The sequence below is a fragment of the Typopeltis vanoorti genome, chromosome 9 (genome assembly GCF_054136105.1).
Source record: "Typopeltis vanoorti isolate ZY-2024b chromosome 9, IOZ_Tvanoo_1.0, whole genome shotgun sequence".
Classification (NCBI taxonomy): domain Eukaryota; kingdom Metazoa; phylum Arthropoda; class Arachnida; order Uropygi; family Thelyphonidae; genus Typopeltis; species Typopeltis vanoorti.
The window spans coordinates 97,597,376-97,617,168 of NC_143557.1; the positions used below are offsets into that span (position 1 = coordinate 97,597,376).

The 19,793-nt window shown below is 34.6% G+C and overlaps 1 protein-coding gene across 1 annotated transcript in view; it reads left to right on the forward strand.

Annotated features, from left to right (window-relative positions):
* Positions 1–15,161, forward strand: part of LOC150103284 (uncharacterized) — a 162,990-nt gene extending 147,829 nt beyond the window's left edge. The window contains exon 4 of the mRNA XM_090397893.1: positions 10,947–15,161. Within this exon, the coding sequence (XP_090254019.1) occupies positions 10,947–10,981 (35 nt within the window). The 3' untranslated portion in view covers positions 10,982–15,161. The remainder of the gene's footprint in view (positions 1–10,946) is intronic.
* The last annotated feature ends 4,632 nt before the right edge of the window (positions 15,162–19,793 follow it).

Genomic DNA, 19,793 nt, shown 5'->3' on the forward strand with positions numbered 1-19,793 from the left:
TTATTATTATTACTACTACTGCTACAGTAACCTTGATGGAACCAGCGGACTCATAGTGGGAGGCTCACTTATCTATCATATTGAACTTTGAAATTATTTACGCTTCCTGCATTCACAATGTATTCTGGCACATTCACAATTTTCAGGGATGACCTAATTGTTCTCCTCTCACCCTCTGCTCTTTTTTATAAACTCTTCTGCATTAATCTGGTAAAAACCCCTTCATTAACTTGAACATCTTAGGGATCTGTTTTAGGGCCATTGCTGTTAACCTGTACATTAATATTAGGAACGATTTGAATTTGGATATTCAGTTGTTTGCAGGTTATGCAAAGTTGAGACAAACTACAAGTAGAGTAGATGCTGTGGTCTTACAAGAAGATCTGAATAGACTGAGTGAAAGGGCAGCATATGAGTGGGGATACCAGTTCAATGTTACGAAGTGTGAGGTTTTAAAATTTGGAAAACAAAGATGGGATGTAGAGTGTGGAGTCTGCAAGGAATTTGAATACATTTAAGGCACAGTATGAGCTGTGTATATGACAAAGAGACCTCCCATGATGATGGACAGGGATCTAAAATTTAGACGACACATTGCCAAAGTGGCAAGGTTAACTCAACGAATTCTGGGAAGCACACTAAGTGGATTCTGGTTCCATTGTATAAGGCCTTGATTAAGACACATATGTACTACTGTGCACAGATTTGGTCACCTGGTTTTCGAAATGATGAAGAGATATTGGAAAGGTTCCAGAGGAACTAATTAAGGTAATTTCTGATCTGGAATGTCAAATTTGAGGAAAGGTTGAGAAGATGCATTTACAGAATCTAGTGGACAGGAGGAAGAGGGGTGATATGATAGAGACATATAAGTTGGTAAGGGGTTGTTATAAGATTAATGTTGAAGAGGATTTTCATAAAATGGTGGAAGACAAGGGGAGAACAAGAGGTCATCCCTGGAAGCTGTATAAGGAGGGTGTGAGCAGGGGAGTGAGAAGCAAGTTTTTTGCATGGAATGTTGTGAATGATTGGAATGTATTGTCTGAGTGTATGGTGTCTGCAAGGAATTTGAATGCATTTAAGACACAGCATGATGAGCTGTGTGTATGACAAAGGGACCTCCCGTGATGAGTTTTTGACTTCATGGGTGTTCCTCGGATAATAATAATGATAATAATAATATAATCTCAATCATATCACCTCTTTTCCTCCTATCTATCAAACTCTGGTCTACATTCTCTCAACATCCTAGAGTCCTGATATTACTTTGGGCATTTGTCTTTTGGATCTTCCCCAGTGTTTCCACATCATAATGAAAACTAGATCACCAAATTTGAGCATAATAGTTTCAATGCCTTATATAGTGACACCATCAAGAAGTACACTGACAAGCCAGGATGGTCTTTATTTCTACTTGTCAAAGCACTTTTTATCATAGTAGCAGTGCAATGTGCAGTCTTTGCAATATATCCTTGGAACTTTACCCTACTGTCAACAATCGCCCAAAGACCCTGAATCTCATCCACTTCCTGAAAAATACAGTACAGTACACAGCCTTATATCTTTGCATGCCAAAGTATAGAACCTTGCATTTATTAATACTTACTTCAGCTGGCTCTCATCTAACTGTTTTACTCCTTCAATTATCAATTGCGATATTTAATTTGCTATCCTCACTAAAAACTGGGCTTAAATGGGATCTTCAGTGAAAATTTAGTTGGTGTTTTTTATGTTCCTGTTTATTTTCTTAGTTTTTGTATTTAATATTGCCAATTTTCATAGCAACTTTTGTTAGAGACATTATTAAATTTAAGAGTTCAGATCTGTAGGAGTATCACAACATCTCATAAAATAAAGGGCTGAATTCATTATCTTCAATTTTCATATCACAATTAATGCATATTGCTTCAAAATGTAATCTATACAGATGATGAATGCAGCTGGGTTAGCATGCATCCTTGCTTTATACACAATACCACAGTATCAGCAATGTTTTGCACAGAGATTAGCGAACAAGTGGAAATGGATTGTCAGAGATGATAATGAGTGCTTTATCAGTAAATGAATGAAAAGAGAAGTATGACAGTTACTGTGTGAATAATGGTTACTATAAGGCGTCTCACAATGTGTCCTTAGATGCCATGGAGATGCCTATGTAATAATAACTGCTGACTAAAGTTATAAGTGATATATGATAATTTGTATATTGTCTCATTTAATATTATTATTACAGTAACCTTCATGGAGTGAATCAACTCATCATGAGAGGCCCACTCAACCAGCAACATGTTTATCATATTGAACTTTGAAATTATTTACCTTCTCCTGCATTCACAATGCACTCTGGCAATGCATTCTACTCACTAACAACTCCCCATATAAAATATCCACTCCTAACAGTCTTCTTCACCACAACTTCCAGGGAAATTTACACCATAATTGTATTGCCACATTATAATATGCCTTTTCACACAATTTTTTCTTAACCTCTTCTTGAGTATGTTCACAAAAATCTTACATGGAACACTCCTTAGGAAAATTCCTCTGTAATTCTCTTTTTTGTAGATGAACAAAAATAAAAGCACTGCTTTAACTGTCTGGATTCAACCATGTGAAATTTCAGGATTATGCACTGTAGCCACTAAAATTTTATACTGCTATTCAAAATTAAGTGGATATTGAATACCACATTATTTCTTAGCCGAATAAGAAACTCAAAGATAGGAAATCTACTCTAAGAGTTTCATGACGAATATAGAAAACTATATAAATATAAATAAAGATCAGCAAGTCCAAGCGTAAGCCAACACCTGCTAGTGAAATGTAGGGCGACTCGTAGTAAAGGTGGAGTAAGCTCCGATCACTGCTCTTAGTATTTTCCCATAATGTAAAACACAGCTCCCAGGAGATGTATTTCTGTTCTACATTATGAGAGAAAGTCACTACCCAGACCAGTTTCGACCTATGTCTAGGTGAAGCGAGCTCTAAAAATAAGACGATCCCGAAAGATCGCCCAACTGAGCATTGTTCCACTCAGTGACAGGCTTACCCTGTCACTGAGAAGAACTTCTCAGCATTGGCTCTACCCAATGGCAGGCTCACCCCACCCACCAAGCAGTGCCATAATCTCAGCGGTGGCCCCACTCAGAGACAGCCTACCTCCAAGCGGAGCCTCTCAGAGCCAGATCTGCCCAGCACCGGTTTCAACCCTCATTGGGGGGGTCTCATCAGTGAGTAGGTAGACCTAGATGTAATACTAAGGTTTCAATGGTCAGAACTTATTATATCTTTACTGTACAAGTTGCCAAAAAAGGTGCACAAATACAATTACTGAAAATAGAGCCAACAGGCTTCATTTCGGTGAAGTAAAATTATTCAAAATTAAGTGGATATTGAATACCACATTTTCTTAGCTGAATAAGAAACTCAAAGATAGGAAATTTAATCTAAGAGTTTCATGCCGAATATAGAAAACTATATAAAGATCGGCAAGTCCGAGCGTAAGCCAACACCTGATAGTGCAAATAATGTGATATTCAATATCCATTTAATTTTGAATAATTTTATTTTGCCAAAGTGAAGCCTGTTGGCTCTATTTTCAGTAATTGTATTTGTGCACCTTTTTTGGCAACTCATACAGTAAAGATATAAGTTCTGACCATTGAAACCTTAGTATTACATCTAGGTCTACCTACTCACTGATGAGACCTCAAAAAAAAGGTCGAAACCGTCTGGGTAGTGACCTTCTCTCATAATGTAGAACAGAAATACATCTCCTAGGAGCTGTGTTTTACACTATGGGAAAATACTAAGAACAATGATCGCAGCTTACTCCACCTTTACTACAAGTTGCCCTGCATTGCACTACCAGGTGTTGGCTTACTTCGGACTCGCCAATTTTTTTTATATAGTTTTCTATATTTGGCATGAAACTCTTAGATTAAATTTCCTATCTTTGAGTTTCTTATTTGGCTAAGAAATAATGTGGTATTCAATATCCACTTAATTTTGAATAATTTTACTTCGCCGAAGTGAAGCCTTTGGCTCTATTTTCAGTAATTTATACTGCTAGTTAATAGGCAAAATGAGTGCTTGTCAATGAATGAGTTCAAGGAGACAGGTGTGATAAAATATTGTGTGAATAATGGTAATGGGGGTCTCCTATGAGTTGGATTCCTTGGAGATGCCTGATACATAAATAATAATTGGTCCATATTGGATAATTTCTGGTCATATTTTTCCATTTTAAATATTTGATGATTTTCTTCTACTTTCCAGTCATTCAGAATATGCTTATTTTCAGTTTTTATTTCACCTTTATCATCTCTGATTCTTTTAACAGTTCTCTTTTCTCTATTTCTAACATTTCATAGCAACTGAAGAATTTTGTTACCTTAATGATATTTATTTTCTGTATTCTTTGCAAAATATTTTAGGATATTTGAGCCTTTGAGGATAACCATATGGACCTCTGTTGCACGAATTGGAGCAAATGGGGATGAAGCTGGTGATGTGAATAAGAGAGTGGCTGATGGACAGATATAAATGAATACTTATGGGGAAGTTGAGTTTGGGAGAAGGCAGGTAACTATTGGTATACTGCTGAACCCTGCAGTATGCTACTGCAATATACTAATGATGCAAAAAGAGTGATAGTTAATACACATGATGTAGAGATCCTGCAAGGTGACTTAAATAGACGTAGCGTGGTCATGCACTTTAAAATGAAGAGATCACAAACTGTGCATTACAGTGATGGAAGTGAACTGCACTGCATGAAATTGATGAGGCTAGTGAGATTGTGGACAGGGAGTTTAGAGGGGGCATACTGTAAATGTGGCCAAACATCAGATTATGTGTTTGTTGAAGAAAACACTGGCAAGCAGAGATAAGGGCCATGAGTGGGTCTCCCAAGATGAGTCTTTGACTCCATGGAGATGCCTAAGAAATAATAATGCTTTTAGTTTCAATCAGTATCACATTGAAAGTATCACATTTTGAGCATGATAAATCATGCTCAAAACTATGGTGCCCATTACTTATCCCAAACTCTCTGTATATGAATTAAATCAATATTATTATTATCACCCCAAGACCTCATGGAGTCAAAGACTCATCTGAGAGGTCCTTTTATCACACACACAGCTCATCATACCATGTTTTAAACACATTCAAACTCTTTGCAGACACCACATTCTCAGGCAAGGCATTCCAGTCATTCACAACTCTGCACGAAAAAAAACCTGCTTCTCACTCCCCTACTCACACCCTCTTTATACAGTGTCCAGGGATGACCTCTGGTTCTCCCCTGATCTCCCACTATTCTCTGTAAAACTTCTCCAGCATTGATCCTATAACAACCCCTTACCAACTTGTAGGTCTCTATCATATCTCCCCTCTTCCTCCTGTCCACCAGGCTCTGCAAATTACATCTTTAGTTTAATCCTTTATCCAACTGTGAGCAAACAAAGTTTGCACCTGAAAGTATCTTCAGGACTGGGGTAAGGTGGTACAACACTAGGGCACTCCTTGCAAAGGTGGAGCAAGCTACCAACACTCCTATCTCAGTATCTCCCATAATGCAAAACACATCTCCTTGCGGATATGTCTAATGTTATGCATTAAGGGAAGGGCCACAACCCAGACTAGTTTCGACCTTTATTGAGGTCTCTTCAGTGGGAGCCAGGCCCAAGTGGAGATACCAGGCAGAAGCATTAGCATTACCTGAAGAGACCTCAATAAAGGTCGAAACTAGTCTGGGTTGTGGCCCTTCCCTTAATGCATAACATTAGACATATCCGCAAGGAGACATGTTTTGCATTATGGGAGATACTGAGATAGGAGTGTTGGTAGCTTGCTCCACATTTGCAAGGAGTGTCTTAGTGTTGTACCACCTTACCCCAGTCCTGAAGATACTTTCAGGTGCAAACTTTGTTTGCTCACATTTGGATAAAGGATTACACTAAATTTATTATACTCTAACCAAGTGAAAAATAAACTTTCAACATCTTTCTCTAAATCCAGAGTAATTTATTAAAACAGGGTGGCACACCATTTGGCAACTCCTATAGGTAGAGATGACCTGCTAATGCTTCTGCCTGGTATCTCCACTTGGGCCTGGCTCCCACTGAAGAGACCTCAATAAAGGTCGAAATTAGTCTGGGTTGTGGCCCTTCCCTTAATGCATAACATTAGACATATCCGGAAGGAGATGTGTTTTGCATTATGGGAGATACTGAGATAGGAGTGTTGGTAGCTTACTCCACCTTTGCAAGGAGTGCCTAGTGTTGTACCACCTTACCCCAGTTCTGAGGATACTTTCAGGTGCAAACTTTGTTTGTTCACACTTGGATAAAGGATTAAACTAAATTTATTATACTCTAACCAAGTGAAAAATAAACTTTCAACAAATTACATCTTCTCAATCTTTCCTCATACTCGACATTCTAGAGGTCAGAAACTACCATAGTCAGTCTCCTTTGGACCCTTTCCAACATCTCTTCATCCTTCTGAAAACCCGGTGACCAAATCTGGGCACAATAATCCATGTGTGGCCTAATCAAAGCCTTATACAACGGAACAAGAATCTCCCTACTTCTACATGTCAGTGTCCTCCACATCATTCCCAGAAGCCTTTGTGTTGTCTTCACAATTTTGGCGATGTGTACCCTAAATTTTAGATCCTTATCCACTATCACCCCTAGATCTCTTATTTCCTCTACTTCCAACAATATATTCTCACCAAGCATAAATTCTGCATCCCATCTTTGTTTTCCAAATTTTAAAAATTTACATTTTGCAACATTGAATTTACATCCCCATTTCTGTGCCCAATCACTCAATCTATTCAAATCTTCCTGTAAGGCCACAACATCTTCACTACACTTCATGGTTCGTCCCAACTTTGCATCATCTGCAAACAACTGAATATCTCCATCCAAATCTTCACCTATATCATTAATATACAAGTTAAACAGTAATGGACCTAAAACAGACCCCTGAGGCACTCCACTAGTGACCTTCCTTTTTGTGGATATCGCTTCCCCATATGAAAATACTTTACACCAACAATAACACATATTGTATGTTTTCTCTGCCTGAATTTATGCATATTTGTATTGGCTTTGCTTTTAAGCATTTCTATGTCTGAGATTCATTTCTTACATTAGGTCTTCAACAAGAAGCCCATATACATATACTCAGAAACATTGCATATCCTATCTCACCAAAGATTATATTGTATTCCTTCAGTACTACATTGTGCTATTGTTTTGCTACTCTTTGATTGGCTGACAATTTCATATTTCCTATTTGTATTTTGGTTTCTTACAGTTATCTTGTTATTTTCAGTAACAAAAGCAACATGTAAGAATCTTAACAAAGATAAAATGTCTTTCCTGTAGCAGAATATATGTTATGGTGGGGAAAAAAAAGTACTGAATGACTGTTTAAATTATTCAGTTAGTGGAAGTTCAATTTTTTTTTTTTTTTTGTACTGTACTGTATAAAAATTCTCTCCAGTTAATATCAATAGCAATGCAATTATAAAATAAAAGGAAGAAATTTTATATTATTAAATCGTTTATAGAAATTTTGTCTCTGAAATATCAGTTAAATGTGATTTGAATTCTTTTTCTTTTCTGAATGACTGAACATATAAAATTATATAGGTACATTCTAAACATTGCATTTCAAATGCACAGTGCTACATGTTACAAAAACAATAATGATAAAAACTGTAGCTGCATTTCAGATTGGCCACATCTGTATTTTTTAAATTTTTATTTGGGTTCCTTGTTGCTATATTGAATATTATTCTAAATTCGTTGATGTGTTTTAACTTCAAAGAGAAAAAAAATAATGATAATGATTCTGTGTATGGCAAAATTGTTGATTTGGAAGAGCAGATTATTATTACTCCTTTAAATGAAATGCATTACCACATTTTTCAAAATAACAGCTTGATAAAAATTCCATATGTAAAATCATTCAGCCACTAATTCTGTACAACTGTAAAATCATAATAAGCTCTGTTTCTGTGGCCTAAATCATAAAAAAAAATTTCATGCACAGCTTTGCTGCTACCTGTGAAACCTGGAAGAGCAGATTATTATTACTCCTTTAAATGAAATGCATTACCACATTTTTCAAAATAACAGCTTGATAAAAATTCCATATGTAAAATCATTCAGCCACTAATTCTGTACAACTGTAAAATCATAATAAGCTCTGTTTCTGTGGCCTAAATCATAAAAAAAATTTCATGCACAGCTTTGCTGATACCTGTGAAACATTCAGCCAGTTAAGCACTGCTTGAAAATTTCATATTACAGAGCTGTGCAGAATTTCTAATTGTGGACAGTCCACATACAGCACTAATGTGCTACAGGTTCTGTATCTTCTCATATGTGAGGTTGATAAAAAAAAAAAAAGGGGGGGGGGATGTAGAACTGTACTCTGTTTCTACAATTTTTGAAAATAAAGATCTGTAGATCTGAGCAAAATTATTGTGCAGCATCATATAATCATATGGCTAAGTTCTCAAGAAAGTCATAAACACCTCTAGAAGAGCATATATTAACTTCTTTTTAATTATCAAATTGCTCTCATTTTTTAATATAGTAAACCTTTTTCTCCCATCTTGTTTTTTTATCTTAAGTGCATAGAAAAATAACCCTACTAAAGTTAATTTATATTAACTTATATTATTCTGTAGTAATGGTATTCAGCAACTGTTACTTATCTTTAAAAACCATTTTGTAACATAAGTACAATTTTATGCAGATGTAACATTTTGAAAATATTACATCTGCATAAATCAAGCAAATCTCTCCAAAGTTTTATGGCACCCCAACAGCATATGCAATGATTATAACCATTTGGCTTATCATTTCTGTGTAGGCTATAAAATACCATGGTATGGTATTTGGTATCCTCCCCATGAAGATGATGAAACTATTTTAAGTTTGCTGAGGACATTCTTAGCATTTGAAATTTGGTAGCAAGGAGTTCGAAATAGCATAGAAGTGCTACACTGGTAAATTTATTGTATTTTTTAAAATGTAACTGTTTTTAACAGCCTGAATGCTGCTAATTGACAGCATAATTGTTCGTATAATAAGGTTCTGTTATGTGAATTTAAATATAATTATATGGTAATTTTAAGAAATAGATAATGAGTTTGCATTTAGAAGGATTTTCATAGTAAAAATCCAATCTAGTCTCAAGCACGTATCAATAGTAAGTGGTGGTACAGAGAATGGATATATCAAGGGTATATTATACAAGAACTGTTTGTATATAATATATAACAGCTCAAAATACTGAAGTTTTTAATGAAGGAGAGAGTAATTCAGACAAATAAACATTTATAATGATGTTGAGTTTGTAGTGGTTGATTTAAATCTGAATTTTTGTACAAAATATTATTGTTAGAAGGTTGCACATAAGAAACATTTTTAGGTGCTAGATTGCATGTATGGTAAATAATTGATTGTGGTGTTTTGGAGACTTGTAACTGAGGAATCTGTTAATTGAAGGTGGGTGTGTGTGTGTGTTGGGGGGGGGGGCAGGGAGTATGGTACATTTGACTTGAGATCCAAGTTTTTTTGTATGTATGAATGAATGTGACATTTGTCACAGAGCTAGTCATTTTCTTTGTGCTAATTACTTATTTAGTAACACATTTTGTTTAGCATGCAAAGTTTAATTTAATAAACCACATGCAATGTTAACTGAAAAGGCTACGCATCATATGTTTGTGATTAAATGACATACTCTGTGTGGGTGCAAATAAAATATGGCACTGAAAAATACACACAAATTCATATGATGGCAGTTTATTGTCTCATATTATATAAAATATTCTTGGTTTTATCATGATAAATGCTTAAAAATGAAAACATAATTCCTTCATATCAAAACAAAAGTGCCCAGTATATCTATGAATGTTTATTGAATTAACAATAATTTACTAATGTAAAATAAAACATCACATATTATTTTTCATATTTATCTGTTATTTAAATTAAACTCACGCGTAAAACAATTATGTTATCTTGCCTCTTATAAGCCAACTAACATCACATCTAGTTTAGTAGGTGCCATTGCACAGTAGTATTTGGTTTTCAATATAGCATTTTCTTTAAACATATTCCTGTGAATATACTGCATGTTATTGGTGGCTATTATTTTAGTATTATTACTAGGCTTTTGCACTGTATCTGCTGTCTGGACTTCTTTGAAATTCATTTTAGTTATATAATTTTCCTCACTCAAATGTCCACCTTATTGAAAGCATAAAGTGGTGTTAAAAAAAAAAAATTGAAAAAAAAAAGACCAAAAGACCATGTCAGTTTTTTGAATACTGTTATCAGTTTATTTTTCTCCTGGCCAGATGTACTAGTGTGCAATAGATTTCTGATCTTTTATGGGTAAGATTTCATGAATCGCTTCCTGCCATAACTCACCCTGTAGAAATATTTATTTTGGATGAGGAGAGTTTATTGCATAAGTTAAACATCCAATACTGAAAGAGATGATGTAAAAATTAATAATGAAATCTCTATGAGAATTGCTTAGGATAAAAAAGTTTCTAGGACAAGCTTAGTCAGTTGATGGAAGGTTTCCCATTAAAATTACTATCATTATATTAGTAAGGAAGTGAGAATATGGGCATCTATAATTTAAAAATTAAGTAAATATAAATTGTTCCTTTATCTGATTTGTACATAGTAAGTATAAGTACAAATCAGATTCAAGGTTATAAAAATCTGGAATAGATCTTGTTTTTGAATAAAACAGATTTAATAACTTTAAACTTATTTGACTCAAATCAATTTACATTTTGCTTTGCTTCATGTGATATCATCAAAGCTGTGAATAAACTTTTATCCATCTCACATATAACTCAAATACATGAAGTTTATCCTCTGTTCTTCTGGCAGGTTTGCTGATTATGAAAAAACAAAAAACAAAATGAAGATTCTGGGAGGAAAAGCATTGTCGCCTCTGTATGAGACTAACCGACTCACGTCCAGCATAAAAGTTCATCACATTTCAGGATTTGAATCTAGGCCTTTCTGACCAAAAGGCAAATCTTGTGATGATGTTGTGACTGCATCATGGAAGCATGACATTGGCTAACTCATGCCTTTGCTGATGTTTTAAATGTAATATATGCTGTTATGGCTGTGATGGTGTCATAAAACAGAGGTGACATATAAGTTGATTTACTATGAGAAATTATTTCTAATGTGAGATATCTTTTTTTATTATTATTATATCTAATTCTTTGTATTCAGTATATATGGGAAAAACATGATGCTGAAAGATTATGTTGTAGCTTACTATATTGACAGTTTACCTGCTATGGAATATCACATAATATACTTTTGTCTTTTATCTACCTAGCCATAATAAACTAAAGAAATGAAAACGTGATTCCCTTAAATTGGCATGCAGTATACTCTGAATCACATTTTTAAGGAAAATGTGATTCAGAGAATTTTTAGCCATTCTTTGGGAGTGATCATGTGTCAACATACATTATAACACTAACAGCAGCAAATAATAACACCACCACCACTTAAGCTACTGTGTGCTTATTTCCTAATGCCATACACATTTAAGTTGTTGTATAATAGTACATTAAAATAGTGATAATTTTAATTTCTAATAACAGATTAGAAATTCTGTGATTTCATAGCATTCCTGATATCACAATCTGAGATCCCTTTTCATTAAAGAAAGTGAAACATGCATATTATTGTAAAAATTCAGTATAATGAAGTATTCTATACTTGGTATGAAGTTGTTTAAACCTGCTAACTATAAGGTTGACACTTAAATTTAAGTGTCAACCTTAACCCTTTCATAATGATACCTGCAAATCAAGCAGTTTCAGGAATGTTAAGTTGCCATGACAGATAAAAAACTCTGTAATGATTTTTTTCCCCAAAAAAACTGATTTCAGAAAAATTTTAAATTTTTTCATTCCCATTTTTGAGGTAAAAATTGTACAATATACAGTATTCTATTCCAATACAATTATAATTCTTTTTTTTTTTTTTTGGAAGTTTATTTTGCACTTGGTTAGACTATAATAAATTTAGTTTAATCCTTTATCCAAGTGTAAGCAAACAAAGTTTGCACCTGAAAATATCTTCAGGACTGAGGTAAGGTGGTGCATCACCACGCAACTCCGAGCAAAGGTGGACCAAGCTCTCATCACTCCTTGTCTCAGTATCTTCCATAATGCAAAGCACATCTCCTTGTGAACATGTATAATGCTATGCATTAAGGGAAGGGCCACTACTTAGACCAGTTTCGACCTTTATTGAGGTCTCATCAGTGGGAGGCAGACCCAAACGTGGAGATACTAGGGCAGAAGCAATAGGAGAGGTTATATTTACCTATACGAGTTGCCAACAGGTGTACCACCTTATTATTGAATTACTCTGGATTTAGAGAAAGATGTTGGAAATTTATTTTGCAATTGGTTAGACTATAATAAATTCAGTTTAATCCTTTATCCAAGTGTAAGCAAACAAAGTTTGCACCTGAAAATATCTTCAGGACTGAGGTAAGGTGGTGCATCACCATGCAACTCCGAGCAAAGGTGGACCAAGCTCTCATCACTCCTTGTCTCACTATCTCCCATAATGCAAAGCACATCTCCTTGCAGACATGTATACTGCTATGCATTAAGGGAAGGGCCACTACCCAGACCAGTTTCGACTTTTATTGAGGTCTTGTCAGTGGGAGGCAGACCCAAACGTGGAGATACTAAGGAAAAAGCAATAGGAGATGTCATATTTACCCATACGAGTTACCAACAGGTGTACCTGATGAGAGCTTGGTCCACCTTTGCTCGGAGTTGCCTGGTGATGCACCACCTTATCTTAGTCCTGAAGATATTTTCAGGCGCAAACTTTGTTTGCTTACACTTGGATAAAGGATTAAACTAAATTTATTATAGTCTAACCAAGTGCAAAATAAACTTCCAACATCTTTCTCTAAATCCAGAGTAATTCAATAATAAGGTGGTACACCTGTTGGCTACTCGTATAGGTAAATATTGACTGCTCCTATTGCTTCTGCCTTAGTATCTCCATGTTTGGGTCTGCCTCCCACTGACGAGACCTCAATAAAGGTCGAAACGGTCTGGGTAGTGGCCCTTCCCTTAATGCAGAACAGTATACATGTCCTCAAGGAGATGTGCTTTGCTTTATGGGAGATATTGAGACAAGGAGTGATGAGAGCTTGGTCCACCTTTGCTCGGAGTTGCCTGGTGATGCACCATCTTACCTGAAGATATTTTAAGATGCAAACTTTGTTTGTTTACACTTGGATAAAGGATTAAACTAAATTTATTATTACAATTATAATTCAATTTTTCAATATATCCTTTGCTTAAAATGTCTCACCAAAAGCATTTTAAAGTACAAATTATGGATGCATGAAAATAATTTAATGTAGAATTAAAAATTTGCACATGTTAAACCAGTTTAATTTTTTATCATACAAACATACAACTTCAGTCATGAAGTGTACTATCACTACAGTGAAAGTTTGAGTTTATAAAAACTTCGGATTTATCAATAATTGGCTATACAGCCTATTTCTATATAATATTGTTTTATTGTTAAACATTTATCTGAGTTGTGAGTTCTTCATCTCAATAAAAAAAAAATCATAATAAAAAATTTAAAAAAATGGGCCAAGGATAAAATAACAGTGCAATATATATATATCAAAAGTTTAATCATTTTACAGATTTTGACATTTAAAGTGCATTTTTATGTGTATATGAATATTACTTGCTGTTATTTGATATTTTCATATGAATTTCATAAATTCCAATCAGTTTAGCAATCGCTCCTGGTAAATTACTCTCCATGGGAAAAACTAAACAAATAAAATACCTAGCTTATAAAATTGCTTGGTATCTTAAACATAAAATACTAATTCCTCTAAATAAGATTAACCTTCCACTGATCAGTCTTTATAAATTAATTTAATTATAAGCTAGAGGAATCTATTTTTAACATCATTCTCCTCTCATTACTTCTCTAAATGAGATTCCTACTTTGCTTATTTGCTCTAATGTAAATTTGTATCATGAATATGATTCATAAGAGAAAATTATCATTTGATAAATCCCAATTTTACTGTTGATTTGTTCATATTTTTAACTGAAACTAACCTTTTAAATATTGTGAATTTTGCATTTTTAACATGCATCAAAATATGCATATGCTAAGGTGCTGAGTATTAGGAGACCTAAAAGACTGTTCTTAAAATAAGTCATTGTAGATGTATTGTATATATATATATATAACTGAAAATAAGATAAAATTAATAATTTTTATTATTCATCCAAAATGTTGCCATCTGTTCTTAAAGATCCTTTCCCCCCAATTACTTAGTATGAAGTTGTTTAAACTGTTAACTATAAGAGATCAATAGAAGTATTTAAGTGTCAACCTTATCCCTTTCATAATGATACCTGCAAAACAAGCAGTTTCAGGAATGTTAAGTTGGTTAAATTAAGTTACCATGACAGAGTGAGAGAATTACAGCACTTTCTACTTTTTGAAATATAGTTTCATATAGCTACATCACATACAGTTTACAGCCTACTCTGATATTTCAATCTACCTCTATTTCTTACTGATGTTTTTTGTATATGATAATTATTATGAATTTAATAGAATAGGATAGTGTGATGTAATTTATACCTGTAGTTTGTAAAGCTGTGAGTGCCACAATTCCTTGCATATTTCTTAGTCCACAATAGATCATATACCGGTGAAAATAAACTATTTTTTAGTAAAATTTAATGTTGTGTGTTGCATATAGTAAAAACATTTGGTTATTTGAATTAATAAATGTTGGAACTGCAAAACGTTTTTACAAGAATTTTTTTTTCATATTTAATTATCTGTTTCTGCTAAGTTTGTGTCTGTTCAAAACATATGGCAATTAAGAAATGTTATTCTAACTTGTTGGTTGTTGACAAAAAAAACAAATAAAAAAAAATGAGGTGAACTTTCCAGATACTTAAATCATTCAAGAGCTAATTACTGATTTGTGTGTTTCTGTTCATTGAAGTATTGTATTTTGTGAGAGAATTAATTACATTAAAGTATAATAAACCATTGGTTTTGTATTTATTGTTCAATGATTCTTAACATTTTATTTGTATCATGGCATCTCATCAATGGTGAGCACAATTTTACTTCATAATATATGATGGAACAAATAAAAACTAACTAGAATATATTTAACAATGTTGGATGTACATAAGCATTAATTAACGTAACTGCCTCCATAGCACAGTTGAAAGAACAATGTGCCCTTCAAGTGGAAAAGACTTAAATTGGATTCTCATAATGATAAGAGGAATATTTATGTGGGCTTTTCACATTTGAAGGTGGGTTAGCTGATTTTATACAGAGGTGGGGGAGATTCCCTTGGAAGCGCAAGTTTTTCATCTTCCATGCATATTGCAAATCAGCCAGAAAACGAACAAACACACGTGCGCACACACAAAAATACTATTACTGGGCAGTAGATGACATAATCTGTAGATGGAAAATTAATAGTGGAGTTATGAGTAATTTGGATTTTTTTATTTATTATTATTTTTTTATATCAGTCCCACACACTAAAGGCCTCAAGACCTATGACATGCTTGTGTGGACAAGAAACTAGAAAGAAGAAAGGAATTTGTTTATGTGTTTTTTGAAGACCTGAGGATTATAATCATAGGGAAAAACAGCATGAGGAAGACTGTTCCAGAGAGCAGAGGTACAAGGAATGAAAATGGAAGGTGAGAAGTTAGTTTGAAGACTTTGTAGTTGAACATGATTAAAGAAAAGTGGAGGAATGATAGTAGACAGGTGGAGCAGTGCCTGATTTGCTCATTCCAGGATAGCTTAGATGCGAGAAGTAATCTAAGAAGCTATGAATAGAATTGGATGTTAAAGAGAGAGAGATTATTGATGTATAGGAGGAAGAGCTTGGATGAAAGCACAGAGCTCAGAGAGGAAACCATCTATCATGATCCACAGTGATAGATTAGAAAAGCAAACAATTTATTCACGAAGGGAAGGAGGAGTACCATAAGATGGTGGCTTGGTAAGAAGGCCACAATGCTACACTTGATCAGCTGCCTTGAAATATCAAGAACAACTAACTTGAGTTTCTCTGACCTTTTCCCTGCATGCATCCAAAAGGTGGGCAAGATTGGATAGGATATCTACTGTGGAATGAGAATGGTAAAATTCATATTGGTGATAATAAAGTAAGTGGCAAGTTCCCAAGTAATGAAGCAGTTTACTGTTTATGACCTTTTCCATTACTTTTGAGAGTACATAGAGTAATAACAATAGAGTAATAATTGGATGCTTTTCTTTCCTTTCCTTCATGCTTACACGGTGATCAGAATACCAAGAGCTTGCTTCCAAGCTACTGGATAAGTATGACATCTTATTGGTATCAAGGCTACTGAGTATTAGTATGGAAGATAGTTAAGGGGCTTCTAGAGGAAGTAATATTAAATTGTATAATTAAAGTGAGGAGAGTAAATTAGGTAGGAGTAAGATGGATGAGTAGTCATTAAGAATGAGCTGCAAAAAGGAAAAAGAAACTGTCGTGGAAGGTATATATATAAGAAGAAAGGAGACCAGCAAACTCATGAGCAAGTATAAGGGTTAGGAAGGAAAAGTGACCAGCACAGTAAGGAAGGCAAAATCAGATTATGAGAAGAAACTAGCTGAGCAGACCAAAGGAAATCTCAGAGTTCTTTCATTATGTGGAAAGAAAAAAGGAAGAATGAATATGAAAAAAATAACCTTAGTGCATGCTGATTGTGACAAGGTGACAGAACATATAAAATTGTTGAGTTACTGAGTGACCACTTTGCAAGAGTATGTCATACAAGTGAGGTCAATGCTGTGACATGTGACAGAGACTTGTGGGAACAGAGGTGGATGAATTGGAGGATTCATCTAATTACATTTGTTCTCAGGATATTGCTGAATCTTAATGTAAACACAGTTGTGAGATTAGATGGGATATCAGCTCACATTCTGCAAGAATGTGTAAGGGAAAATGGCAATAGCTCTAGCTATGTGCTTTTATTAATTATTCATGGTTTAACACATACACACACACACACACACAAAGAAACGAAACCGTTTTTCAGGGGAGATTTCTATATGAATTAAGCATACCGAAGTGTTAAAAATCATTATGCATATTAAGAAACAGGTAAGAAAATTATTTAAACAATGACTCTGCTAACTTTTCACTAGTTTCTCCATATCCTTCAGAGTGGACAAAGAACAAAGTCAACTACAGCAATATCCTTATTGCATATGAAGAAAAAAAAAATGAGACAAAAATTGCATATGGCAATTAGTGAATTGGCCTTAGACATATTAAGTCATCTGCAGATGACATCGTTAGCCCTTTGGTATTTATCTATCAGTCACTGTTGCTATCAAATATTTCTTAACTATCAGACACTACTACTACTTTCTTCTCCTTACTTGTATCTCCTTTATTTGTAATAATTATTGCATTCATATCGTCCATTTTGCAAAACAGACAAAACAAATACAGTGAAAACAACATATTTTGATCTTGCCACTGCTATGATTGTTCCACTGTTTCTAGATTGCACTAGTGTCATAGTGAATATGGGTACTGAGTCAGCTTGTATATGTTTTGCTGGTTTTCACATTTTCTTTCCTTTTCTTATCTTGTATTATTTTATTAAAATAAAGTTGCAAAACGTTCACTGTATACAACACACACAATGACTACATAATAAAACTCAGTGCTTGTCTACTTATTCTCCACTCTGCTCTAGGCTTCCTGACCCCCCCCCCCCCAATCATCTATATTTGTTCAAATGCAACCTGTCTACCACCTACTCTTTTCTGTTATCAAATGTGCTTCAAACATCAACATATTCTAGATCCCTCCCTTCCTCCTACACATTCACTATGTTGACATTTATTATCAACCACTTAAGTGTTGCTTCAGAATACATTATCAAAAATTATGGAGACAACTATCGTGTTAGAGCAAAACTTGAGTTTAATATAAACCAAAATGAACACCTGATGTTTCGACCTTCATATCAAGGTCATCATCTGGAGCATACACATATATACAAGAAATAAGCTGTACTACAATCTACATGGTTTGCTAAAGTTACCCAACCATTACAACAATTATTATTATTATTATTGTGACACCTCCAGGGAGTCCAAAGACTCATCAAGGGAGAGTGTGCCAAGAGCATTGAATGATTGGACTCTTCCAACTACTAACAGCGTTCAAACTAGCTTAACTTTTTGTGAGCCATTAGTAGCAGAGGCTCTACCAGTCGACCAACCTTTGCTATTAGCCTGATCTCTAGTGATGAAAAAAAAAAAAAAAAAACCTTTACTACATCAAAGCTAGAGTCCTATTATTATTATCTATTAGGTTACAAAATTAAATTGGGCTGGAGAGCAACATGTTTATATATATATACAGGGTGTCCCAAAATTCACGCAAGAAGTAATTTTGATAGAAAACACAGGTTTTTAATTAAAAATTGTAATTTCTTATTGATTCATAAAGTATACAGTATAGGGTTATGCATGGAATAGCATATCGGGTAATTGGCCTCCACGGCTTTGCTGGCACATACGCACTCTTTTGTCGAAATTTTCCATGACCGTTTTGCATAAATGTGGATTTCGTTGATACAATGCTCAATTTCCTCCTTCAAGGCGTGGGTGGTCGTTGGCATAAATCTTAGACTTCAAAAAACCCCAAAGAAAAAACTCCAACGCCGTTAAGTCACATGATCTGGGCGGCCAATTCTGATCACCAAAATGGGAAATTACACGACCAGGACATGACTCATGCAGTAATTGAATTGTTTCTCGGGCTGTATGGCATGTGGCACTGTCTTGTTGAAACCACGTCGTCCACATCCATATCTCGCAATTTAGGCACAAAAAACTGGATTATCATGTCGTGATAGTGAGCACCATTAACTGTTATTGCCTTACCAGCTGTATTTTCGAAGAAGAATGGACCGATGATGACTCCAGCCCAAAATCCGCACCAAACAGTGACACGTTGTGGATGCATTTGTTTCTCAACAATCACTCGTGGATTTTCTGAACCACAAATGCGACAATTTTTATCGATTAACGAAGCCATCAAGATGAAAATGAGCCTCATCGCTGAAGATGATTTTGTTCGAAAAATAAGCATCCACTTGTTGTTGTTCCATAATCAATTCAACGAACTCTCTTTGCTGTGTGTGGTCAGTAGGCTTCAGTTCTTGAGTCAATTGAACTTTGTAAGCATAAAGATGCAAATCTTTTGTGAGAATACGCTGTAGAGAGCTTCTCGAAATGCCCAATTCAAGACCACGGTGCCGAATTGATGTTCCTGGACTCTCAGCAACACTCTCACGAACAGCTTCGATGTTTTCTGTTGAACGACTTGTTGAAGGATGGCCAGAGTGTATAAGATCACTAATTGATCCAGTTTCCTTGAATTTTTTAATTAATCTTTTCACAGTTGATGAAGTTAAATCACTATTCCGACCATATTTTGTACAAAAATTGCGAACTGTAGCTGCCAAACCATCATTATTTTTAAAATATTGCTCAACAATGAAAATGTGTTGTTCTTTTGTGTAGCACTCCATTTTTAATAACCCTGAACTGTCAGCTGTCTTTTTTTTCTCGTTGGCAACACTTTACCGCACAAAT